The following is a 26631-nucleotide window of genomic DNA, read 5'->3' on the forward strand; positions in this document are numbered from 1 at the left end:
CGCATTTCCTGCCCTGGAGGGTGGGAGGGGCTGGGGGTGTAAACAACACCATCCAAGTTCATTCAAGTAACCTCAGAGACAGAACAGTGACTGGAAGAAGCAAATACATCCCCCAAGCGTGGGAGGAAATGCTACCAGGGGGATTCGCCTCTGCTCTTCCCAGCCTGGAATATAAACCGAAGGACAGGCCAGGGCCACACCGGCCGCCGAGAGAGGCTGTGGCTCCCAAGTCCTAAATCTCGTTCCTTAACTCACCATCTTGAGTCCGGTTTCATTGGTGTAGTCCATGGTCTTTAGAAAAGTTACACTGTTTTTTGTTGTTGTTTGTTTGTTTTTTAATGGAAATTTTGGCCATTTTATTTGGTCACATAGTTCCTGGAGGCTCTGTATTCACTCGGTGGAGACTCAGAAAGGTGCAGTTTACCACAGGGTCTCAGCACTCTTCCATCAAAAATATCCTCCTTTGAACATGCGGGACAGAGCAGGAAACATCTGCCTGGTGATGTAACCTACTGCAACTGCTCACAACCTAAAAGCTGAGGCGCCGTGAACTCACTTGCCGTAAACTCTACTCCTTTTTAACTTACAGAGGTCATGACTGCTCTAACGAATGTGCATGTTAATCACAGGCCTTCATCAACCGTTAGTCTGTGTTGAACCTGATGTAGCTTATGTGAAAGAACGCGAGCTAAATGGTTTTCAGAACTGAATTCCAAATAGAAGGAGTAGAGCCAGGTCCTTAGCTACAGATTCACGGAGCCCCCAGGGGCCAGCAGGCTGAGACCCCGAGGAAGTAAGGAGGTTTCATCATGCTGTGTGAACTTATACAAAAGGTAGGAGTTACGGTACAGTTTGTTTATTTCAAATTTTGTTGTTTTTGGCTTGGCAAGTCTTCATTTGCAGAAGCTACCTGACTTTCATATTCCAGCAATAGCACAAAAAGATAATTTTATGTCTTGTTGCCACACACACACACACACACACGAAAACCCATTTGAGCATCGTCATGAATACAACTTGAGAATGAAGGTTTTGTGTGTGTGTGAACAGAGCACAGCGGACACGTGTGGGCCTCCAGGAACCATGTTGGATGATCAGGAGGATAAGAACCCAGAAGAGGTGACGGCCCGGTGACCTCAGCGCCCGTGCGCTTCAGCACCGTATGAATGTGCCCCGACCAGAATGTCTAAACACAGCATGGAATGCCATAGTGCTTATTTCTATGAAATATATGAAATACTGGCTGAAAGGCAAAGACGACTGGACAGAGGAGACGAGAGGAAAGGACTCCCTGGAGGAAAGGACTCTCTGGCCTACTCATTCCATCTGAGTCATAAAATACAATGAAAATCAGAATCATTTCAGTCTATGCCGCACCGAGGATCTTACAGAGAATCACTGTTGGAAGCATCACAAACAAAGCTGAACTTCTGGTGTCACCGAGGTTGGCTCTAACCCGTGTACCCTTCTCCTAAGGATGAGGCCACGGCGGCAGCAGGCCACAGCCCGTGTGCCCTTCTCCTAAGGATGAGGCCACGGCGGCAGCAGGCCACAGCCCGTGTGCCCTTCTCCTAAGGATGAGGCCACGGCGGCGGCAGGCCACAGCCCGTGTGCCCTTCTCCTAAGGATGAGGCCACGGCGGCAGCAGGCCACAGCCTTGGAGCAGAGAACTGAATGTGGGTAAAGCAGTCAGTGTTCCCCAGAAATCAGTGAAGCTGGAGCTATTTCAAACTTAGTACTGAAATGCTGGAGAAACCTGCCAACTACAGGCACGGCGCTCCATCTGGACAGACGTATGTGTTTGCTTTCATGCGGGTCTAAAATGCAGACCTGACTCTGTGTGCAGGAATAAGTAAAGACCCATGATTCAGGGGACCCCAGAGCAGGGGGCTGAGAGCACACACTGTGGCCGTGCAGAGTCAGCCCAGGATGTTGGAGGGGCCTGGGAGGGTGGGCACCAGGGTGAGCCCCACACATCTGCTGGCACCAAGTGAGAGGCTTGTGATGGGCTTGGGATGGATCCATCATCAGCCGACTGGAAACTATGAGCTAAGGGTGAAAAGTACCAAGGAAGGGAGACTCAGCGCCCAGCCACAACTTCATCATCCAAAACACACAACACAGGCAGCGCGATTTAGCCAGAATCTGCGACCTGAGCAGCCGGCAAGGGCTCTGCATTCTGTTTCTGGACCGGTGCAGGACTGTGTTGGGTGCTCTATGCTTGGAGGAAAGCAGGATAATTCTGTCTTTCTCTTCTACAGGAGAGGTCAAAGACAGTATCTAAAACAAAACATAAAGAACCTGCCATACAGGAGTGGCTTTCGAACAGCATCAGCAGGGAGGTGGGCGGGAGAGGCAGCTGACAGCAGGGTGGGGTATGCGGACGGGGGGCGGGGGTGGGTGCTGACAGTGGGTGGGATGCTGGGATTGGGGGGGTGCTGACTGTGGGGTGGGTGGTGGGGATGGGGGCGGAGGTGGGCGCTATGGGGTGGGGTGCTGGGATGAGGGGGTGGGAGCTGACTGCGGGGTGGGGTGTGGGGATGGGGGCGGGGGTGAGCACTGACTATGGGGTGGGGTGCTGGGATGAGGGGGGTGGGTGTTGACTATGGGGTGGGCGGTGGGGGCGGGTGCTGATAGTGGGTGGGGTGTGGGAGTGGGGGGCAGGGGTGAACCCTGACTATGGGATGGGGTGTGGGGATGGGGGGTGGGTGCTATGGTGTGGGCTGTGGGGATGGGGGGCGGGGGCGGGTGCTGACAGTGGGTGGGGTGTGGGAGTGGGGGGCAGGGGTGAGCCCTGACTATGGGGTGGGGTGTGGGGATGGGGGGGTGGGTGCTGACTATGGGGTGGGGTGTGGGGACGGGGCAGGGGCAGGTGCTGACAGTGGGTAGGTGCTGGGATAGGGGCGAGGCTGTGGGTCCCCAGAGCGCAGGCTTTCCTATCCTGCTTTGCTTTTCATACCCTGGGCGTGAGTGCTGTTGGGTTTTATTAAATCATGTGCAAGGGTTATTTTATTAAAAAATCAAATTCGCCTGTAATCCCAGCACTTTGGGAGGCCGAGACGGACGGATCACGAGGTCAGGAGATCGAGACCATCCTGGCTAACACGGATGAAACCCCGTCTCTACTAAAAAATACAAAAAACTAGCCGGGTGAGGTGGCGGGCGCCTGTAGTCCCAGCTACATGGGAGGCTGAGACAGGAGAATGGCGGGAACCCGGGAAGCGGAGCTTGCAGTGAGCTGAGATTGCGCCACTGCACTCCAGCCTGGGCAACAGAGTGAGACTCCGTCTCGGAAAAAAAAAAAAAAAATCAAATTCAAAATACAGACTCCATTCACACTGGCCAGAGCCTTCCCTTCGTGAGGAGTTTCTTTCTGATCCTAACCGGAGAGGGATAAACCCCAAAGATCCTGCGGGGCCGCTGCATTTCCATGGCTGTTCTCGGAACTCTGGAACCAGGGTAACCGTGGGCTGCTTTTCCCCGGAGGGAGGCCTGCGCTGCAGGCAGCTGGGGCAGGATTTGGAGGCTCAGGGGCTGGAGCCCACAGGAGGTCGAGGGGAGAGGTTTTTCTCGCAACACCCTCCTCACTTCCCCTTGTGTACAGAACTTTGAACACACGGACACTCACTGCCACGTGAGAGCTTTGGCAATTACGGATGTGACTTGGTTTTGTCCCAACAACGACAGCCCATTCCTGCAGCAAACATTTGCTCCAGCAGTGAGCGCTCCAAAGAAAACACAAGGTCCGCAGCAGAGTGTCCGTCTGCTTTCTAAGCCACAGGGACTTAACCATTTTGGTTCTCTAAATATAAACTTGCATGTTACATAAACCTCCTTTTCCTTTTCTCCTCCTTTTCCTCCTTTTCTCCACTAAGAGAAATCTCCTGGAGTATTTTAACAATGACTTGTACAGTTAGCCCCTGAGAAAAGAATGGCTATCATGGACTCATCGTGCACCAAATACATTCACCCTCCCACCTCCAACGGGAGTGCAGAGGGGACGCAGAGGCCCCGAGGAACATCCTCATCCTGCTCATCCTCCCCTTGACAAAGGACAGCCTCACACCCGTTCTAGAACCGGACCCCTAATCATTGTGGTTTCCTTCAATGTATCATAAATGGCCCGTCATGGACTGATAGTTTGTGTCTCCCCAAATTTCGATGTTGAAGCCCTGCCCACAGTGGGATGGTGCGAGGAGGCGGGGCTTTGGGGAGGTGATTAGGGTTAGATGAGGTCGTGAGGATAGGGTCCCCATGATGGGATTAGTGCCCTTACAGGAAGCAGAGTAGACCCCAGGGCTCTTTTTCCACCACACGAGGCCCCAGTCAGAAGGCAGCAACTGCAAAGCAGGAAGCAGATCCTCCCAGAAGCCTGCCCTGCAGGCACCGTGCTCCTGGGCATGCAGCCTCCAGAACGCGGACGGGCAGCCTCTCTGGCTTGTGAGCCTACCCGTCTGTGGCGTGTGTCACAGCAGCCGAGGGGCACCGAGGCAGAGCCCTTACTTCATGCCTTCCCCTTAAAACTGCAAACATCTTCCAATACTCACCAGCAGGCAAAGAACCAAAACAGCCCTTCCACGGACCCCAGTGTGGCCCCAGGCTACCCATGAAGGAAGCCAGTTGGGCCCCTCCTCATTCCTTTTCTCCACACCCTGCTGTAGGATGATCCTCCCAAAACTCAATGTGTAATGGCCTTCTTCCCTGCCCAGCAACTTCAGTGGTACCCACCAGCAACGGGGCATTCACAAACAGCCTCTCCCCAACAGCCCTCCCAGCCGCAGGGAGGCCTCCTGTTCTGCCTTCTTCAGCCTCAGGTCCCGGCTTCCCCAGGGTCTTGTTGCACCGACGATGAGAAATCGTCTCCCACCCGCTTTGACCTACAGAGATGGCGCCACCACGAGGCTCCTCCCAGCACGCGGCTCCTTCAGGGGCCTCTGTGTCCTGCACCAGGAAGCACTAAGGTGGGCTGACCGCGCTCCGCACCCCCATGCCCGTCCCCGGGCCCCGTCCCACCCACTTACCTGGCAGCATGTTGTGAACAGGGGTGGCGATGTTGATGTCCTGCAGGTGCTTGAGAGTTTCCGTGTGAAAAAGGCGGAGTGTGGACCCCGAGGTGAAGGCAATCCAGATCCCGACGCCGGCCACAGCCATGTGGGAGATCACCATGCCTTCCTCCTGGTGGGCCTCCAGCTGACCCTATGAAATCGAGAGAAGGTCAAGTCTGCTGGCCCCATGGAGTGAGTCTGACTGGGGCCTGTTGGGTCCGTGTGGCGTCCGGCTGGAGCGCCATTCAGTGGCTGCAACACAGCAGCAGGCTTTGCTCCAAATCACAGGCCTCTCCAGCAACTGAACAGCAACCCAACTGTCTGCCATTTTAATCATCCTGGCTCCTTCGTGAGCCCAGAAAACGGCCATTCCAAAGACACAGGCACGGTGCACCTGCCAAGGGGCCCAAGCCACTGAGCTTGTGTCCAAAAGGAGACATGGGCAGGCTGGCAAGAGGAGGCACAGGAGGACCTGAACCGTGGGGACTGATGCAGGAGGCTGATCCATTCCCCTAGGTCCATCAGAACCTGCCCAGAACCTTCCCTGAGGTCTCCAGGCTGTGGCGTGGGGCCCCACCGCCTGCCTGCAGCCCGACCCTGGTTCTGAGTCTGTGCCTCCTCTTAGCTCTGCTGTCCTGAAAAGGCACCTTCTGCTTCTCCATGCAACCTGGTCCTTCTGGAGCTTCCAGGCTCAGCTGCAGCCCCACAGCTCCAAAAGTGCATCCCAGCAGCCTGCTCTGAGGGTTCCCACTGGTGCCTGGGCCTGGGCCCTCGTCACCCCACAGCCAGCAGGGGCTGCTCACACAGCAACCCCCCCGATGTGGCCTCAGGGGCTGCCTGGCACTCAGGCTCTGTGGGATCAGTCCCAGGAGAACTGCCCCCACCCTGCCCATCAGGGATTGCAGGGGGTGGCAGGGGGGAGGGCTGGGACGAAGCCTAGAGACACTGTGTGCCCCAGGAACCAGCAGCCTCACAGCTCTTGAAATTAAAGAAACTCACGATCCTGCACAAAGCAGGATCTAAAGCAAAGTGATGAAACTCATAAAAACCCACAAGAAATAACCAGACTGACATCTCCGCCCTATGAGTTGTCCCACAATCTGAGAATAAAAGACGACGGCCCCCATGGTGGAGACTGCTGACTCCACGCACATGCCCTGAGCACCAAACCCCACCCTGCAGCACCAAGCCACACCCAGAGCCCAGTGGGCAGGAACTCAGGGATGCGACTTCAGTGGTTGGAAGATCCCATCCCATCTCCCGTGGTATTGCCTCTTGTTTGAGATTCCATCAGGAGCGGAGGGCAGAAGAGGGCCCCAGCCTACACAGGAGCATTGCAGGGCCTGAGAGTGATGCCATCTGAGGAGAGGGCTGTGTCCTCAGGCTGGGCACGCAGGGGCTGGGGTCCCCAGGGAGGCGATACGATGTGAGAGGCTGGGGTCCCCAGGGAGGCAACGTGGTGCGGGAGGCTGGGGTCCCCAGGGAGGTGACATGGTGCGGGAGGCTGGCCCACACGGCCCCAAGTCCCATCACTGTGGATCTGGAGCGGGCTCCACATCTGACTGTCCACCCCCTGGAGCAAACTGGAACCCCCCTAGGTCCCCTGATATGAAGTGAGGGCCCTGCTTCTAAAATGCCCATTCTAGAGTCAGTCGTATAAATGCCTCTCGCCATATGCCCGTAGTTTCCTCATAGAAAATCTCTTCGATAATCACAAGTTGAATTTAAATATCTGTCAATGGGAAGGAACTGGTGCTCACAATTGCGAAGAAGTCTGCGTCACTGACTTGTGACTTGGTTCCTATGCAGAGAACCCAGCTCCTACCCCTCAGCGGAACACGAATCTCGCACACGAAGATCCCAAGTGTTTTATGAACTGAAGCTTCACAGGCTCTTCACCGTCTGAACGATCTGGGCTGTGCGGCGTGGGAGGAAGAGCATCTGCCTGGGGGTTGGGAAGTCTGGGTTCGCATTCCAGATGGTTCTAGCACGGGTGCTTTTGATCCCTCCTCCCTCTGACTTGCCCTCCTGCGTTACAGCGGAGAAGGTGTGCAGGCCCACACTCCCCTGACACTCCACCTCCAATCCGGCCTCCTCCTGGCACTGGCTCCTTCCTGCCCAGCTCCTCGCCCTCCTGGCACGGGGCCCTGCCTCTCCTGGCTTCTGTCATTCAGCCCCAAAGCATGTACAAGTTTCACTCATCTTAAATTAAAAAGAAAAAGAGGGAAAAAGGAAAGGAAGAAAAGCTGCATGCCCCTTTCTCGCTGGGCTGTGGGGTTCCCCCTCCTCCTGCCTGTGCTAGGCAGGCTGCTCCCAGCAGCCATCATTGGGGCCAGCTCCTCCACCTGCTTCAGGCTGACACCTGCTAACTTCCCAGCTACCTCCAAAACTGCCACCTCCTTTTGAAAACACTGAGCTATAATTCACATATCATGAAGTTCACCCTTCTATAGGGTGCAATTCTGTTTTTTAGTATATTCGGAAAGTTGCCAACCTTCACCACTCTTGAATTCCAGAACATTTCATTACCCTCATGCCCCCTTCCCCAGCCCCCAACAACCACTCATCCATGTTCTGTCTCTGGATTTGCCTGTTCTGACATTTCATACAAACAAAATCCTACAAAGTTCGGCCTTTTGTGTCTGGCTTCTTTGACTGAATTTGGCGTTTTCCAGGTACATCCACGTAGTGGCGTGAGTCGGGGCTTCCCTCCTTTCTATGGCTGAATCCTGGTCCCGGTGTCTGAAGGAACCACATTCTGTTTGTCCATTCACGAGTTCCTGGGCATCTGGGCCGCATCCGCGTTTAGACTATAAATAACACGGCTATGGTCATTTGTGTCTACATGAATATCAGGTTCTCCTGAATCTACACCTACGACTGGAAATGCTGGGTCACCTGGTCATGCCATGAGTTACTTTCTGAAGAAATCACAAACTGTCTTCCCAGAAATTGCACCATTCTGCATTCCCACCAGCAAGTAAGAGTCTCCCAGCGTCCTCACGTGCTCTCCGGTGCGTGCTGGCTCCACTGACAACATTATTCCTGCTGTCCCAGTGTGTGACAGACACAGCGTCTCATTGTGGTTTCGCTCCATGATTCCCTAACAAGCAACAATGCTGACCATCTTCTCGTGTGCTTATGGGTCGACTGTACATCTTCTTTGGAGAAATATCCATTCAGTTCCCTTGCCTTTAATAGGGTTAGTTTTCTTTTTATTAAGTTCTAAGAGTGTGCTAGATGCTCCGCATACTAGGTCCTTCTCACATGAGCTGTACGTATTTTCTCCCACTCTGTGGGTTGTCTTTTCACTCCCTTGATAGTGTCCTTTGAAGCAAAAAGGTTTTAATTTTAATGAAGCCCAAGGTATCTTATTTTTCCACATTGGTTGCTTGTGCTTGAGGTGTCAGATCTAAGAAACCACTGTCTAGTCCAAAATCATGAGGATTTACTCTATAATTTCTTTTATGGTGTTTATAGTTTTAGTTCTTACATTTATGTTTTAATTCACTTGAGACAACTTTGTATGTGGTGTGAGGCAGGGGTCCAGCTTCATTCTTCTGCACATGGATACCCAGTTGTGCCAGCAGCACCTGTTAAAGAGGCCATTCAATATTCAAATGGAATAGTTTTGGCACCGTGTTGAAAATTATGTGACCACAGACACATGTGGTCTCCGGTCTGTGTTACTGATATACGTGTCTGTGTGGTAAAATCTGAAATTAGGAAGCGTGAGCCTCCAATTTTGTTGTTTTTCTAGATTATTTTGGCTCTTCTGGATCCCCTGCACTTCCAGATGAATCTCAGGATGTGCTTGTCAAGTTTTGTTGAAAAAATAAAAATAAAAAAGCAGTGGAAATTTGGTAAGAATTGTGTTGAATCTGCAGATCCATTTGGGGACTGTTTTCTTCTTAACAACAGTATGTCTTCCAATCTATGGACACAGGATGCCTTCCCATTTATTTAGGTATTCTTTAATTTCTTTGAATGATGTCTTGTAGTTTTTGGTGTATAAATCTTGCACTTTTTGATTAAAAATTTCTCTAAGTATTTTTCTTTTTGACAGCATTATAAATGAAGTTGTTTTCTTTGTCTCATTTTCAGGTTGTTTGCTGCTAGTGTACAGAAATTTAATTGATTTTTGTATACCAATCTTGTGCCCTCTAACTTTGCTCAACCTGTTTATTAGTCAAGTAGTTTTGCTGTGGATCCCTCAGAATTTTCTACATACAAGAGGATATCATATGCAAATGCAACTTTACTTCTTCCTCTCATCTGAGTCCTCCAGCTTTTTTCCCTTGTCTAATTGCTCTGGCAGATCCTCCAGTACTACTGTGAATAGAAATGGTAGAAGCCATCCTTGTCTTGTTCTTGATCTTCAAGGGAAAACTTTTCTTCTTTAACCATAAAGTATGATCTTAGCTGTGAGTTTTTTGTAGATGCCCTTTGGCAGGTGGAGGAAAAGTCACTTTCTAGTCTTAGTTTGAGTGTTTTTATCATAAAAGGGTGATAAATTCTGTCAAGTACTTTTTGTGCATCGAGATGATTGTGTGTGTGTTTTCCCCCCCATTATTCTGTTAATGTGATGCATTCCACTGATTGATTTTCACGTCCTGAACCACCTTTGCATTTTAGGAATCTATCTCATTTTTCCAGGGTACACAATCCTTTCAGTATGCTGTTGATCTCACTTTGCAAGTCTTCCGTTGAGGGTTTTTGCATCCATGCTCACAGTGGATACTGGTCTGTGGTTTTCTTGTCATGTCTTTGTGTCTTTGGTATCGGGGTCATGCTGACTGCAGAATGAGTAGGAAGTGTTGCTCCCTCCTTGTCAATATTTTTGGAGAGTTTGGGAAAGAGTGCTGTTAATTCTTTTTTAAGATGTTTGGTTAGAATTCACCAGTGAAGCCATCTGGTCCTGGGCTTTTTGTTGTTGTTCAGAAGTTTGTGATTACTGATTCAATTTTCTTACTAGTTTTAGGTCTATTCAAATGTTCTATTTCTATTTCTTCATGATTCAGTTTTGGTAGTTCGTGCCACTCTAGAGTCTGTCCATCTCATCTAGATTATCTAATTTGTTGGCCACCTGCTGCCTGTTTCACGCACAAGTCTCCATCATAGTTGGTTTCTTGAGCCAGTTGAGAATAAAGCAGAAATTACACCCTGGAAAAACTGTTTGGGGCAGAGGAAGGTAACTTCCATAGAGAGGATTTTAAAAAGCAAAACAAACAACCGTGGCATATGAGGGAAATCTGGTGTGACTAGAAAATAGAGGAGTAAAGCTTCTTTCTTTCCTCGGGCTGTTGACTCTTTCACAATCACGATCCAAACTTCTGGAAAGATGATTTTAGAAAAACCAAACCCTGCCAGGCGTGGTGGCTCATGTTTGTAATCCCAGCACTCTGGGAGGCCGAGGTGGGCGGATCACGAGGTCAGGAGATTAAGATCATCCTGGCTAACACGGTGAAACCCTGTCTCTACTAAAAATACAAAAAATTAGCCGGGCATCGTGGCAGGCGCCTATATTCCCAGCTCCTCTGAAGGCTGAGGCAGGAGAATGCCCAGGAGGCAGAGCTTGCAGTGAGCCGAGATCGCGCCACTGCACTCCAGCCTGGGCTACAGAGCAAGACTCTGTCTCAAAAAACAAATAAATAAATAAATAAAATAAAACCAAACCCATGGTTTGTTGGGCCTCAGTCCCGCAGTTTTTAACCCAGCACAACCTCCTTGGTTCTAGTACCCAAGCATCTCGCACCCCATTACACTTCTGGCAAAATACTCTTCTGAAAACAAATTTTGACATCTGTTCCATGCTGAAAACCCTTCAATGGCTCAGCACCGTCTGCAGCAAAAGTGCTGTTTAAAAGAAAACTACACAGAACTCTGCTCCAAGAAGTCAAGTCAAAGGCGGCTACCTTCAGGGGCATGGGGATGTCTGCACTGCCCATGCTTCCCCCCAACCCCCGTGAGCTGAGCCAGTGACAGGACCCAAGTTCCTTGTCCCCTACTGCGCTCGCAGACCCACCCTCTGCTTCCAGCAGCCCCTTGGGGACCAGTAGTCTCGAAGCCTGACGCATCTCTCCCTCTCTGAGGTACCATCCCGGTTTTTCTCTTAGTGAATCCCTCCTTACCCTTGACCAGCCAGCTGCATGGGCACCATCCCTAGGCAGCTGCCGAGAGCCCTGTGCCTACAGGGACGCATGCTTGGCTTGACACTTTGCTGCTGCCGTCGTGAAATTCGTAGGATGCAGGGCCCCTGGATATGGGCTCACTGTGCCAGCCTGAGGCCTGGAGGGAGTGTTGCCCCCGAAACTTCCACAGCACCCTCACTCACGCTGGCAGCCCAGCCATCCTGGGACTGAGAGCCGGGCCTGTGTTGTCAATGTCTCAACCATCTGTGGTTGGTTTGTTTTTGCACAATGCCAGGTACTTGGTAAGTATTTGCTATGTTTCTGCTGGAGGACAGATTATATGGATATTACCTTAGCATCGATGTTGGGCATGGCTTCTCCTTTCTCTAAGCCTTGGTTCTCTGAAAACAAGAACATTAGGCCACAGGATCTCTAAGTTTCTGTTTGCCTTGAAATTGTGTGATTCTGAAGGTGTCTGAAAGAAAGCAGGCTACGGATTCCACAGTGTTCGGGGTCTCTGGGGATCGACATTCCACAGTGTTCGGAGTCTCTGGGGACTGACATTCCACAGTGTTCGGGGTCTCTGGGGACTGGGACTCCAGGGTTCGGGGGTCTCTAGGGACTGGGATCCAACAGTGTTCGGGGATCTCTGGCCTCTTCTGCTGACCTGGGCCTGTTGTTTTATTTTCTGTGTTTAGATATAGGGTCTCGCTATGTTGCCCAGGCTGGCCTTGAACTCCTAGCCTCAAGCAGCCCTCCTGCCTCAGCCTCCCGAGTGGCTGGGATTACAGGTGTGAGCCACTGCGCCCGCTTAGGCCTGTTTTGTTGCCCTGTGTCTCTTTCTACACAATGACAAGAATTAAATTCCTATGAGAAAAAATGCATTGCTGCAGAAAATCACTATGTTGCACTATTTAGGTCATCTTTAATATCTCGCCTATTTTATTATTTCATTCTGCTTTTCCCTTCAGTAGAGGATGGGGGCAAGAACACTTTTTCCTCTTTCTTTCCTTCCATCTATCTTCAGTCAAGAGCACTGCATATTGTAGAAAATCAAGAGTGAGGAAGAAGAGGTTTGCACTTTAAGCAGCTGTAGTCATTCAACTGAAAGGAGCTGTGACTCAAGGTTCTAAGCAAGATCTGTCCAGGCAATGCCGCCCAGAAATCCAGAATGATTCTCCCTTTCCTAGATGTCAGATCCCTCAGCACTGCATCCAGACCCAGGTCTGCAGGGGCCAGCCGGAGAGCCCTTTCCTGGCTGAAGATGGCATTAGCCTGCATCCTGCCGTGCTGCCAGCCAAAGCGGCGTCCACGGGGCAGCTCAGGAGCCATTATCCCTCTGAGACGACAGAGGGTGCAGTCTAGGCACGTCCTGAAACTGGTCTCATGAGTGTGTGCTGAGATGACAGAGGGTGCATCACACACACTATGAGATTTAAACAGCAATTGGACAAACCCAGGAAAAAGGGCCATTTGCAGTTGGGGAAAAAGAGATACTTCCCTTCCCCTGAAGTGTCCAGGGGACTGTGACCGGCACCGTGCGGCAGCTCAGCATCCATGGCATGTCTTCCCATCTGCTCCTGACGGCCCTGACAGGCAGGTGGGTGCCCCCTGCCACGTCGCAGGTGCTGCACCAAGCACCCGGCTCAGCATCTCTACTGGTTTGCCCGGTGCTGCTTTGTTATGGTGCCAGAGCTGAGACGGGGGCCGGCCACCCCCACTGGTAGCCAGGCTGACTCTTCCACTGGCACAATTACTTCAGGAACGCCGAAACCTCAGAGCCTCAGGTGCCTTTTTCTTCCAAATACAGCTGACGTCTCCCAACCCGCTCAACCCAAGCTCGGATCACAGGCAGCTCCCAGGCCAGCACTGTTCTGACAGCATATGGTCATTCGGGATGGATCCCCCCGCAGCTGCTGCCCCCACCATCAGCAGGCCGGACGCACACCCGGGGCTCAGATCCTGCAGGCTCAGGTCCTGTGGGCTGCACCAGCCCCTGGCCACAGTTACCCTGCACAACGGGAACGACAGGATGAACTTCATGTTTTCAGAGAGAGCAGATTTTTGCTTCTTTCTAAAAATGCATTTAGTTATTTTGGTACTGAAAATGCAAGGAAAGAGCCCTATATCTGGATCCAAACACATTGCTTCTCTCTGAGTCTTTGAGATTTACAGCATATAAATTACAAGCAGCCTGAGAGAGGGGAATTACCCCCAGCTGTCAGCTCAGACAACCGAGGCCCAGGTAGGTGGCTGATCCAAGATCACTGGATATTATATGGTTGAGCTAGGATGTAAACCTTGTGCCTCTGTAATACACAGTTACCAGGATGGCTGTACTGAAACCTTGTGCCTCTGTAATACAGTTACTGGGATGGCTGTACTGAAACCCTGTGCCTCTGTATTACACAGTTACTGGGATGGCTGTACTGAAACCCTGTGCCTCTGTAATACACAGTTACTGGGATGGCTGTACTGAAACCCTGTGCCTCTGTAATACACAGTTACTGGGATGGCTGTACTGAAACCCTGTGCCTCTGTATTACACAGTTACTGGGATGGCTGTACTGAAACCTGTGCCTCTGTAATACACAGTTACTGGGATGACTGTACTGAAACCTTGTGCCTCGGTACTACACAGTTACTGGGATGGCTGTACTGAAACCTTGTGCCTCGGTATTACACAGTTACTGGGATGGCTGTACTGATAAGGTACAAGGGCTGTGGACAAGGTCAGGAACAGTGCTGCCCTGCCTGGCAGCACTAGCTAATCCCTGGCTCCACGCAACACTGAAGGCTTCTCGTTCTCTAGGCACGTGAAATAAGAAGTGTCAGATGGATATGAAAAGTAACAGGAACAATACTGCCAAAATTCATCTAACATGTACCCCGACCTCCCTGTCCAGCTATTTTCCATCCCTGTCTAGCAGGCCAGGTCTCGAGGGATGTGGGAGAGGCTGTGTCAAAAACAGACACACACACGGGAATGCTATTCACGATCCATGGCAGAGCGTCAGCCTCCAGGAGGCTCAGGACCCAGGTCCCATCTTCACCTTGCCCCACTGTGGACCTCACACCCCTAACCAGACCCAGGTCTGCAGGGGCCAGCCGGAGAGCCCTTTCCTGGCTGAAGATGGCATTAGCCTGCATCCTGCCGTGCTGCCAGCCAAAGCGGCGTCCACGGGGCAGCTCAGGAGCCACTATCCCTCTGAGACGACAGAGGGTGCAGTCTAGGCACGTCCTGAAACTGGTCTCATGAGTGTGTGCTGAGATGACAGAGGGTGCAGCCTAGGCACATCCTGAAACCAGTCTCATAAGGGTGAGCAAATGCGATTCATGAAATACCAGCAAAATGTCTTAAAGTTCCTAACCCAGGGAACTGGTACATCCCTCCTAACGATGGTCTAGACAAGTATTTTTAGAAGCTCTTAATACCGTTTCTTTCTGGATTTGTGGCGATCTCATCATTAGAACGTCTTCACAGCCTTCAAAGAGATGAAATTAGACCCCTCGCCCCAACTGAAGACATTCTTTCCTGTAACCTTTTGTGTGAGGGTCAAAGGAATTGTTTTTTTGAGACAGGGTCTTACTCTGACCCAGGCTGGAGTATAGCAGTACAATCTTGGCTCACTGCAGCCTTGACTTCCTGGGCTCAAGTGATCCTCCCACTTCAGCCTCCCAAATATCCGAGAGACGTGCACTACTGTGCCCAGCTAATTTCTATGTTTTTTGTAGAGATGGGGTTTTACTGTGCTGCCCAGCCTGGTCTTGAACTCTTGAGCTCAAGCAATCCACCCATCTTGGTCTCCCAAAGTGCTGGAATTACAGGTGTGAGCTGCTGTGCCCAGCCCAAAGGAATTTTTAATGATGAGTTGGTCCATTTTATTGGCTGAAAACACACTGGTGTTATCCCAGTTTGTTTAGGTACAGTGGAGTCAAGAGATGGCCATGAACAGACAGTAAAAAAATAAGACAGCGCAACCTCATAATAAATGCCACATGACACGGCTGAAAAATGCAGGTGTGAGGGGAAGTATGTAGCCTTTTCCTCATCACTTCAGGAATGTCTGTCCAACCACACACACACACACGCTGGCACATCACAGAGCCACTGACAACAGCAGACACGGGTGGGCTCACCAGGCACCGCAGCCTCCCTGGGAGTGAGCTGGGACAGTGTTCTGCAGCCTGCTTGCCTGCATGTGCCCCTATGGGCGTGCATTTAGGAACACCCACAAGGAGAGTGTGGGCCTCCTCCCTCTGCCTGAGCTCACCCGCTCCGTGGGGCATAGATTTCCCCAGCTCCTCCCATCCGCATGCATTTAGGACACTCCCAAGTGTTTGTGATGCCAACAAGGTTGCAATAGACAAGCTCCTCTGTAGAGTGGATTTCTCTAGGGTGGGGAGCTGCCGGGAAGATGTTATGAACCCCAGTGCTAACTGGTAACAGGTGAGTGCCCTCCAGAGGGGTTGCCCTAAGGCCCTGTGGTCCTGAGGGCCCTGTGCCCCACATTCCAACCGGGTCACGCTTAGCGTTTACCTTCTGTCAATCTGAAGAAATGGCATCGTGAGGACCAGTGGTTGCGGGGACGGCGGGAGGGAGGGCTGAACAGAGAGCAGAGGATGTCCAGGGCAGTGAACCCACTCTGCACGATGCTGTAGCGGTGAACAATGCTATGATACATTTGCCCAAAACCACAGAACCGCAGCACCAAGCATAAGCCCCTAGTGGACCCTGAGTGATGAGGGACTGTGGACCCCGGGCAATGATGTCAGGCCCACGTGGGCTCACCGACTGTAACAAACGCGCCACTCCAGGACAGGGCTCATGGGGGGTTTGGGGGGGCGGTGCGTGTGTGGGGGGAGGGATACATGGAAAATTCCGCATTTTTCATTCAATTTTGCAGTGAACCTAAAACTGCTCTAAAAATACAGTTTATTAATAAAACAGTGCCTTGTTTTAACAGGTAATGTTAGTTGCTAATGAGGCTAAGTTATATGTGTATGAGTTTATTGTTTATTTCGATTTCTTTTTCTTTTCTTTTTTCTTTTTTTTTTTTTGAGACGGAGTCTCGCTCTGTCACCCAGGCTGGAGTGCTATGGCCGGATCTCAGCTCACTGTAAGCTCCGCCTCCCGGGTTCACACCATTCTCCTGTCTCAGCCTCCCGGGTAGCTGGGACTACAGGCGCCGCCACCTCGCCCGGCTAGTTTTTTGTATTTTTTAGTAGAGATGGGGTTTCACCGTGTTAGCCAGGATGGTCTCGATCTCCTGACCTCGTGATCCGCCCGTCTCGGCCTCCCAAAGTGCTGGGATTACAGGCTTGAGCCACCACGCCCGGCCTCGATTTCTTTTTCTAACAGTTGCCTGTTCATGTCCTTTGAACATCTTCTCTTGGGTTGGTTATCTTTTTCTTAATTTAATAAGAAATCTTTGTATTTTAAGAACATTAATTCTTAGTCATATATACAGGAAATTTTTTCCCAATTTTTCCTCCGTAAGTATTTGATACACATATTTCAATGTGAAAAAAGTTATTAAACTGTACCATTTTATTTATTATGGTAACGTCTGGGTTTGTGGCATGTTTGGAGAGGCTTTCCCCATTGCAAAGTAATAAAACTATTCTACTGCTTTTTATCTTAGAGGCTTATAGTTTCATTTTCATGTTGAAATTCCCATGCATCTGGAGTGTTTAGAAGAGGAGAGGGCCTCTTCTAAACACAGAGGGCCAGCCCTGTGTTTTCCAAATGGCTGCCCACTTATCTCCTGAATCTTTGGTGAATGATCCATTTAGCCATTGAATTGAAATGTCACCTCAATCAAATGTGAATTTTCCCTAAGTCCTGGAGGACTCTATAGGTTCATACTGAACACATTTCTTAAAGCAATGTTTCTTTTACTTAGCAGGTAACCAGTGAACACAGCTAACTGGTTAAAAAATGGTTAGTTGAATTTTCTTGCTAATCTTGTCTTTCTGAGCAAAATCTAGAAGGGATTTTCTTTTCCTTTCCCTTTTTTTTTTTTTTTTTTTTTTTGAGACAGGGTCTTGCTCTGTCACCCAGGCTGGAGTGCAATGGCAAGAACTCGGCTCAATGAAGCCTGGACCTCCTGGGCTCAAGTGATGCTCTTGCCTCAGCCTCCCAAGTGCTTGGGACTACAGGTGCGCGCCACCACATCCAGTACCAGCGTGTACTGCCATACCTAGCTAATTTTTTTATAGGGACAGGGTCTCACCTTGTTGCCCAGGCTGGTCTGGAACTCCTGAGCTCAAAGGATCCTCCAACCTCGGCCTCCCAAAGTGTTGGCATTACAGGTGTGAGCCACCGTGCCCGGCTAGAAGGAATTTTCTTTTAGCACGTGGCCACAGGCAAGAAGTCTTCTTTGACTTCAGCACCGGAAGTCAGCTGAGCTGTTTCTGAAATGCACTTTTTCTGTACTGTGTAGCCACCTAAGTGACTTACCTCTACAGCATGAGTCTCCACACTGATGATGAAGACTTGACCTCCAGAAGCCGCCCACAACGTGTCTTCCATCATGAGTAGACTTCTAACTGGCAGGACGCCTAACTTTATCACTTTTTGAGGTTCTGAATCCCAGGATCCATCTTAAAAGAAAATATTTCATTTCATTCAAGTTCAGTTTTCTGTACACAGGAACAGGAAAATGGGATCGCACATCATTTTAAATAACTGACAACTGAAAGATCACCTACAGCGTTAATGCTTGTGCCTGATCCTGGGTGTGTCCGGGGATTCACAAGCTGACACCCAGCCCAGTCGGGCCATGGTGCACAACCGGGAAGCACAGACAGCTGCAGGACAGGCAGCCCTCAGGATCCTCCCTCCCGCCGCCTATCCCTTCCGTGTGTGTCCCAGACAAACGACTCATTCACCCTGAATCTCAGCTTCCTTCAGGGTAAGATCGAGACCATCCTACCACTAGCCACAAAGGTTATTTCAAAAATTAAAAATGGAATAACGCGCGTACAAAGCTCAGCAAAGTACCCAGCACACAGGTGTTCAATCAATGCTACCGTTTACAGTAATAGTACATAAGATGATTCAGTCCTCATTAAAAGGAACTGTATTCACAATAACCGGGCAGATGTTTCATTTCCCCATTAGCTGTTTCCGTTCTAACATGTGCCTTGCTCTATACTGCATCACGAGGAGAGGCCATATATTCACAGAATACTTTAAGAAATCAAAATTAAAGTAAAAGGAATTCCTTACTTTTGAAGAGTTTGTTCCCTTTCTTGAAGCCTAGAGTCACATGAAATATTCTGGTCTGAAAATATTTCCAAAGATCTACTGACGAAGTCTTTCACACTTTATATCAAGTATGAGTTGCTAGCTTGAATACCAATAAAAATTATTTGAGGCAAGATCTACCACAAACTTTTAAAGTGACTAATGTAATTATCCTATAAATAATTAAAATTAATTCTTCAATTCTCAATCTAACCATTAATTAAGCCATTGACCTTAAAAGTGTAACTAAATTATTAATCCATCAATGCCGTCGACTTCCTAATCAAATAAACATGCTTCACTCAGTCAGGAGAACACAGCCTCAGTTTTTATCTCTTTGTTCTGGATTTCAAGCACTGAAAGTTTGAATACAAAACAAGTGTCTGAAGCGGAGGTGTGCAGTCACTAAAAGACAATTATGTAAGCTTTGACTTTTGTGGCATACTTTTAGTTATGATTCAACGTTAATGGAAATGCTTTTATGTTGCAATTAGGCTAAAAGTGTTGCAGGGTAATTATTAGCCCCAGTGAACACGGGCCTGCTTTTCATTTGCAATATCGGCACAGGGCCCATTGTATCATTATGTGATTAAATATGCACATGCACCTGTGCACAACACACATGCATGCACACACACAAGTGTACATGCCACATGCATACACACACATGTGCATGTCACACACATACACACACAGGCATGCACATGTACACATGCACTCACCCACAAGTATGTGCACCTGCAGTCACATGCACACATGGACACGTGTGCACATGTATACTCAAGGCACACAAACCTGCCTGCACACACACATATGCCCTCACAATCACGTGTGCATACACACATGTGCATACATGCACACACACCTGCTCACACAAGCACATCCCCTCACACTCCTGTGCATACCCACACGTGCATGGGCCTTCCCATTTGGTACTCATAGCCCTTTAAATAAAGCACTGCACACTGCAACCTCTAGAAATATGTGGGTTCAGGGCAGAGCTACAATTTTCTCTGACATTCACACACTCTGAAGGGCATGGAGTGGCACAAGAACGCAGGGTTTTGAATCCTAGGTCAGAGTTATCTCTGTCTACTGCCCACTGTGCTTGGATCCTGGCTGTCCGGTGTGGCTTGGCGGTGTCCTACCAATAGCACAATTCCTTTGAAACAAGAACTCCAAGATCAATGACAGGATGGCCTACTTCAGACATTTTGCTTGGTTAAGGTTTAACTTCCAACAATTGAACTTTGTTCTCTGAGCACCTGGGTGGGTCATTCTGCAGTGTGGGCTTGTCTTTCTTGGGATGACTTCTCCCTGTGTATGTGCCCCAGGCCAGAGCCCTCAGCAGACTGCCCACATCGCAGCTGGACCCAAGCACACGCTAATGATGTTTTGAACTAACACTTAAAAATCTGGAAATTGCCCACAGAATTTCAGATTTTTAAGTCCCTTGAAATGTCAGAGCCCTGGCAACAGTGAGGGGCTGGGAAGCAGCCTCCTCCTCCCTCTGCACAGGCCGAGGCCTCCAGCCAGCCACGTTCCCCACCACCAAGAATGAAGTGGCAGGCTACGCACTTCTGAACAGGCTGCCTCGCACACTCCCACACGGTACGCCTGCCAGCGCTCGGTGAGGAAGAGGCAAAGAGACACGTTCCGCAGATCTCAGTTACAGATCATGCAACGCGTCTGATGAGGCGAAAACACAGCCCAGCACAGGGCTCCGCAGGGGACAGGACAGCGATGTAGACAAGTAAGAGGCTGGAGAGATACTCGCTAGTAAACCCAGGGGAAAAAAGGGAGACATAAGCATAAAATACATTTTATATAATAGAAATGTAATTTCTATTCCATTTAATAGAAATGTGATTTCTATTCCATTTAATAGAAATGTGATTTTTCCATTTAATAGAAATGCAATTTCTATTGCATTTAATAGAAATTAGAAAAACAGAAGAAAATCCAGATTATGTGAAAAAGCCCTATCAACACACATTTCTCCACGAAGCTTCATGAGAGTTGAGTGCAGACTGATAGGAACACAGGCAGCAGCAGGGAGGTGGCCTCCGCCTACCGTGGAGCAGAGACAGGATGGGAAAGCCGGCCAAGGAGGCTGGCAGAGGTTATGACAACAGATGAATGACAAAGCAGGACTGGAATGGGAGAACCCAGCCCCGAGGACACACAACCATCCATGGAGAACTGAAATCATGAGGCCAAGTGAAGAGGGGGTGCAGACCAGAAGCAAGGCTGAGGCACCACCGGATGAGAGGGAGGCAACCGGGGGCCCGCCAAAGAGCCAGGGATCAGCCAGCGATCAGCAGGGTCAGAGTCCAGATGGCTGCGGGGGCGAGACAGGAGCGGCTCCTGTGCTGACTCTGCCAACCGGAGTCAGAAAGAAGACCAGGCCTTCTTGGTGCAGGTGCACACACAGGCCAGGCTGGAACTGAGAGAAGAGACAGGCCTTTTCATATTGTTTTACATTGTTTTATACTCAGAAAAGGAAAGAAAAGCGAAACAAAAGGCAGGTAGCCTGGCCCCTAGGAACCAGACCTGAAATCAAGAAACCAGACCCAAAACCAGGCCTAGGCCTGCCTGACCTAAGCCTGGTAGTTAAAATTCCACCCCTGACCTAGCAACTGATGTTATCTATAGATTCCAGACATCGTATGGAAGGACATTGTGAGACCTCCCGTTCTGTTCTGTTTCACTCTGACTACCTTCGCTGGCAGCCCGTTACGTACCCCCTGCTTGCTAAATCGATCACGGCCCTCTCACGCAGACCCCCTTAGAGTTGTGAGCCCTTAAAAGGGACAGAAGTTGGGCACCTGACAAGCTCGGATTTTAAGGCGCTAGCCTGCCAATGCTCCCAGCTGATTAAAGCCACTCCCTTCACTATCTCAGTGTTTGAGGGGTTTTGTCCATGGCTAGTCCTGCTACAGAACCACATGGGAGAAGGAGGGGCCATCTCCGTGGAGCCAGTGGAGAGAACCTCCCCAAGGAGGAGGCATCAAAGTCCGAGGGCAAATAACACCCCAGGCTCTGGGATGGGCTGGCGCAGATTTCTAAGGAGGGAGGAACTCCAATAGCAGCAGGCGGCCAAATGCTCAAAGCAGAGAGAACCAGGGGTGGTTGGAGGGCGGAAGGCCTTGTGGGCAAGGAACAAGGACTGGAGGACTGGAATTCTATTCTAAGTGCACTGGGGACTCACCAGACAATTTTCAGCAGGGGAGGTAAAAACCTTATTTACAGTTTAAAAAGCTCAATAACAAATATTTGGAGAATGAATCAGTAGAAGCACAAGAACAAACGCGAGGCTAAGCTGCCATTCAGGCAGGAGCTGGGCCGTTTGGACCAGGGTGGTGATGATGGGGGAGTGAGCTGGGACATGGTCTCGGGGCACAAGAACAAGCGGTGGATGGCCTGGGGAAGACGACAGGACCCACCACGGCGTCACTCCTGGCCGTGGGGAGGGTGGCGCAGGGTCGCTTTCGGTGAGGGAAGCCCTGTGTATTCCACTCCGGCATGGCAACACTGAGACTGGCTGGGATCCAGCTGGGGCTCGGCACCCCTGCGCTCAGGGCTGAGTGAGGGGCCAGGAGAGCAGCCTCAGCCAGCACCAAGGAAGCTAGAAGGAAAGCCCCGTACTCAGAGCTCCCACAAGCAGTGGTGGCCAGATCCACAGGAAGAGCCTGCAAAGCACAGCTGCCACCAACGCGGCAGGGGCTGGAGAGAGAACAGACGCACAGCAGCCTGCCCACCCCCAGCGGCTGCGGGCACCAGGCGGCATGGGCCAGGGAACGCCTTGTCTGTGGCACCCAGCAGAACACAATGCAGTCCTTAGCCCTGTTGGCCAAGAGAACAGCAGGGACCGAGGGCACAGCACCGGGGCAGAGGGCTGGCCCAGGTCCAGGAGGCCCCGCCGGGCAGGCAGGCTGCCCCGCCCAGCTGGTCAGCGCAGGACACGCTGAAGGAGGGCACTGCATGGCCCGGCGCCCCCATCCGAGGGGGAGAAACAGGAAGGCCGAGAGAGGGGAGGGTGGGAGGAGACGGGGAGACTGACTTCTGAAGCGATGTCTCTATATTCAACAAACACCTTTTGGGGAAGAAGCAAGGCATACAGGCCTAGGGCAAGGGTGACAAGCACGGGGGCCCGGGGGGGTGGGGGCAGGAGGCGGGTGGGGGGCTGAGGGGCAGAGGTGGGTGGGGGCAGGAGGCGGGTGGGGGCAGGAGGCGGGTGGGGGGCGGGGGCCCGGGGGGGTGGGGGCGTGTGGGGGGCGAGAGGGCGGGAGGCCCGGGGGTGGGATGCTAAACCAGATGCAGGGTACCCCCGAGTGAACCCCAAGGACCCGCCAGGGGGCTATGAGACCCTGCCTCACCTGGGGCCCTGGCGTAGCTGGCGACCTCCCCGTTGACCAGGCCAGCGTACAGGCTCTGCGACGTGCAAGCCAGGCTCATGACTGTGGACTTCTCGGGAGTGAAAAAGTGCTGAAGTCTCACTTTCTTGGAGCCTTGACTGCTTTTATAAATGGAAATGCTTTAAGAGAAAAATACAGGCTAATAAATATATTTGCTCCTTGTGACAAGAACCAGGGTGCCTATTAACATAAACACAAAACTTTTCAACTCTTCCCTCTTGTCCTTCCTTCTCCATTCCTAAGGACACTTGCCTGTACTTTTAAAAAATTTGCATCCACCTTGATTTCTTTATTTTTAAAAGGGAAATTCTGGGATATATGAAAAAAATTAGTTCTTCCTATATATCTTGGAACTTCACATCAGGAAAATCATTTTAACTCTCCTTTAAATGGTGTCAGCAATTCAGTATGATCATGACATAGAATATGGCTGTTTTATTCCAAAATATAAGGGGGATGTGCTTTTAAAAACCATTAATAAAAATGAGACCTTTCAGTGGCAAACAGCCAAACTTTCCCCTTTAAAGAAATACCACTTCTCTTTAAGAGTTTCCCAGAATAATTTCCATGGGTCCAATTGACTAGTTATTTCAAAGTGCAATGACCCTAAAAATGTCCCCTGGTATCCCCTAATTCCTGCATGGGCTACTCCTGAGTCAAAATCAGGACTCTTTCCAGGACAGGCTCCCCACCACAGCCTCCACGGGCAGAGCTGGCTGATTCTCTGTAACGCGGTAAGCACACCCTACCTTCCCTCCTCCGTCCCTACACAGATCGTGGGGACCTCAGAAGCTCTCACGGCCGAGGTCTCGGGGTCCAGGGGTGCCCCGGGCTCTCTGCGCTTCTCCTCAACGGGAATGTACAGCATGCAGAGGATGCGAGACTCCACATTGAAGCACTCGATGACTTTGGGGGTGGAATTTTGAAACGAGACGATGGCGATCTGACCCATTTGATGGGTGCAACTTCCGATCTGAATCAGAGAATTAGGAGGAAAAAAGAAAATGAGCATATGGGGGCTTCCATAATACGCTGGAACCTGACACTTAAAGGCCACGACAAGCTTCAATTTTCATGTGAGAATCAACACACTTAGAAAATTCAAAAAAATGCTTAAACAATTGCTCACGGAGCCCCTTTTTCTTTTCAACATATTTAATTTGGTTTCCAAAACACTTTAAAGCAAGAGCGTAGCTTTCCTTTTCACAAAGTCACATTTCTATACTTTAAAAATCATGTACTCATCACAATATGAAGGTTAAGGGCCCATCCATCCTCAATTTAAAATCCTGAGGCAGATTATTATCAATTTTAATAACAACACTAATGTTTAATGACCTTGGTTAAGAAAATAAACCTTTCAAATGTGAAAAACATCAATAAGAATACATCCCAAAGTAGATCACTGGAATTCAACATGTGGTATGCTGTGGAATTTCTTTTTTGTTTGTTTGTTTCTTTTTTTTTTTTTTGGAGACAATCTCACTGTGTCACCCAGGCTGGAGTGCAATGGCATGATCTCGGCTCACTGCAACCTCCGCCTCCTGGGTTCAAGCGATTCTCCCGCCTCAGCCTCCTGAGTAACTGGGATTACAGGCACACGCCACCACGCCCGGCTAATTTTTGTATTTTTAGTAGAGATAAGATTTCACTATGTGAAAGTACAGATTGGGTTTCACTATGGTTGGCCAGGCTGGTCTCAAACTCTTGACCTCATGATCCAGCCGCCTTGGCCTCCCAAAGTGCTGGGATTCCAGGCGGGAGCCACTGCGCCTGCCGCAGATTTTCTACAGTAGCATTGCTGCAACAGTGTACATGAACTTCCTGTGTGTTTGAATCTCTACAATGAGAACACATAGCATAGTTAGTTTCCCAATTTAACCTCAAATTTATTTATGCATTTTCTAAGTGGGAAAGGGTCTGATCCCTGTGAACAGAAAGCACTAGCTGGTTTAGGGTGGCGTTTTCAATTGATTCTTTTTCTTTTCCGCCAACTTTGAGAATGTTGTTAGACTCTCCTTATTCTTCCTGTAATTGCTGACGCTACATACAGACATCCCACTTTCATGCTTTTGTGGGAAGGATGCCAATCTGCCAAGCCGCTGATGAAGCTTCAGCGATGACAGGTCTGCCTACCCGGAAGGAAAACAGTTCTCTTGGAAGTGGAAACCCATAAGGGAATTAAGGCTGCTCCTCCATTCATAGGCTGGTACAAATGAAATACCAGGTAATTGGGTTGTTCAGTTTCTGACACTCAACTAGGAACAGCGACCAAGCAGGAGCTGTGGCTGTGAGAAGTGAGAGGCAGTGGCGTGCTGCACAGGATGCCTGGGAGGGAGCATGAGAGTTTGGAAAAGCACACTGGAGCCCTGGAGGGCGCGTCTGAGGCTGCAGGGAGGGAACACAGGAAACCAGAGACGGAGAGCCTGGGACCACACAGCTCTAAGAATGTCCTCTGGCTTGCAGGAACCAGGAAAGTCTACTGCAATTCCAGCCTAATTTCAGATGCGATATTTCATTTGGAACAAATTAATGTTAACTGCTAAGTTTCCACTGGAAAAAGCCAGTCTTGGAACAAGAAAAAAAATCCATGCAATGTTGACACCAAAATGGAAAAACATATTAAAATTATTCTCTTATTAGTTAGTTGTCTTTGGACTGAACTTTATCTGGTAAATGTTTTAGATGAAAAGGAAAAGAAACAAATATTTGCATTCCTAAGAACTCTAAATCTTTTCCAAAAGTGATCAGCTCCTTTTCAAAGAAGTTTTCATGTTTATACGTACACTCTGGGATATGCCACCACCAACTCTCTACTGAGCAATTCACATCTCAGTCTCTCATCACATTAAGCATGAATGTGGATTCTCTGTGAACTTGCCCCAAAACCAAATAAACACATCTTACCCACAGGAAACCATGTGCCGTGGAAAATGAATCTGGCTGGCTTTCATTGTTTAGGTAAGGTTCAGGATTATAAGCAGCACATTCAATCTAAAATGGAATAAAATCAAACGCTCACATATAAAACAGAGCTAAGAGGCTCCTAGACTACGTAACATCTTAAATGGATGATGGATGACTTACTTCCAATGTATAACCACAAAAAATTACAGGTTCATCATCTACCAAAGATTAAAATAGGGAGGATAAAAGTTTAAAAGTACAACTCTCAGAAGTTAGCTTTTTAGAAGCGAACACCTAAGTAGACTCAACCTTCGGTATCTTAGTCTTCAGATCCCATCAGCACGCTGAAATCCAGTGTGTCGGGGCACTTCAGATGGGAGGGCTGGCCCTGCAGGCATCAAGTGCAGTCTGTGATGGCCTGTGCCTCTCCCTTTCCCTGTCCCATCCCAGCCTCTCTCAGAGGAGTCCTGTGCACTGCCTGAGACTCCCAACGGGAGGGGTCGGGGAGCTGCTGGGAAACCCTGGCCAGAGACCAGGGTGAGAAGAAACATCTTTATTTCTTAAAGAATAGGATATCGTCCACGTCACTGAAGGCCCTGGCCTGTGATGCCTGAGTCAGCAACACTGGCAACATTAATAAGATGCCACCCTGGAGATGGAGTCGAGTCCGCCAAGGCAGAGAGCGGGCACGGTGCCTCAAGCAGACAGGAGACCTGGAGTGAACGATCCACTGTGGAAATAGACTGCTTGCCAAGCAAAGGCAAAACAGAGCTACAAATGTGAAACATGTGCCCCGTGTAACTAGCAAGGCCTCAGATGCCGTGGCACTGCTGGAGTACCCGAGGGTCCTGGCCCAGGACCGCGCTTCGGAGACAACG

At 49.9% G+C, this 26631-nt stretch overlaps 1 protein-coding gene across 5 annotated transcripts in view; it reads right to left on the reverse strand.

Moving 5' to 3' along the window:
- Window positions 1-26631, reverse strand: part of ARHGEF10 (Rho guanine nucleotide exchange factor 10) — a 133315-nt gene that overhangs the window by 8006 nt on the left and 98678 nt on the right. For all 5 annotated transcript variants that reach the window (XM_030937991.1, XM_030937988.1, XM_030937990.1 and 2 more), the window contains 5 exons: window positions 25754-25840; window positions 23596-23819; window positions 22808-22965; window positions 17640-17782; window positions 5022-5196 (listed from right to left, as the gene is read on the reverse strand). In XM_030937991.1, coding sequence (XP_030793851.1) covers window positions 5022-5196; window positions 17640-17782; window positions 22808-22965; window positions 23596-23819; window positions 25754-25840 — 787 coding nt within the window. The remainder of the gene's footprint in view (window positions 1-5021; window positions 5197-17639; window positions 17783-22807; window positions 22966-23595; window positions 23820-25753; window positions 25841-26631) is intronic.

Source organism: Rhinopithecus roxellana, chromosome 9 (genome assembly GCF_007565055.1).
Source record: "Rhinopithecus roxellana isolate Shanxi Qingling chromosome 9, ASM756505v1, whole genome shotgun sequence".
NCBI lineage: Eukaryota > Metazoa > Chordata > Mammalia > Primates > Cercopithecidae > Rhinopithecus > Rhinopithecus roxellana.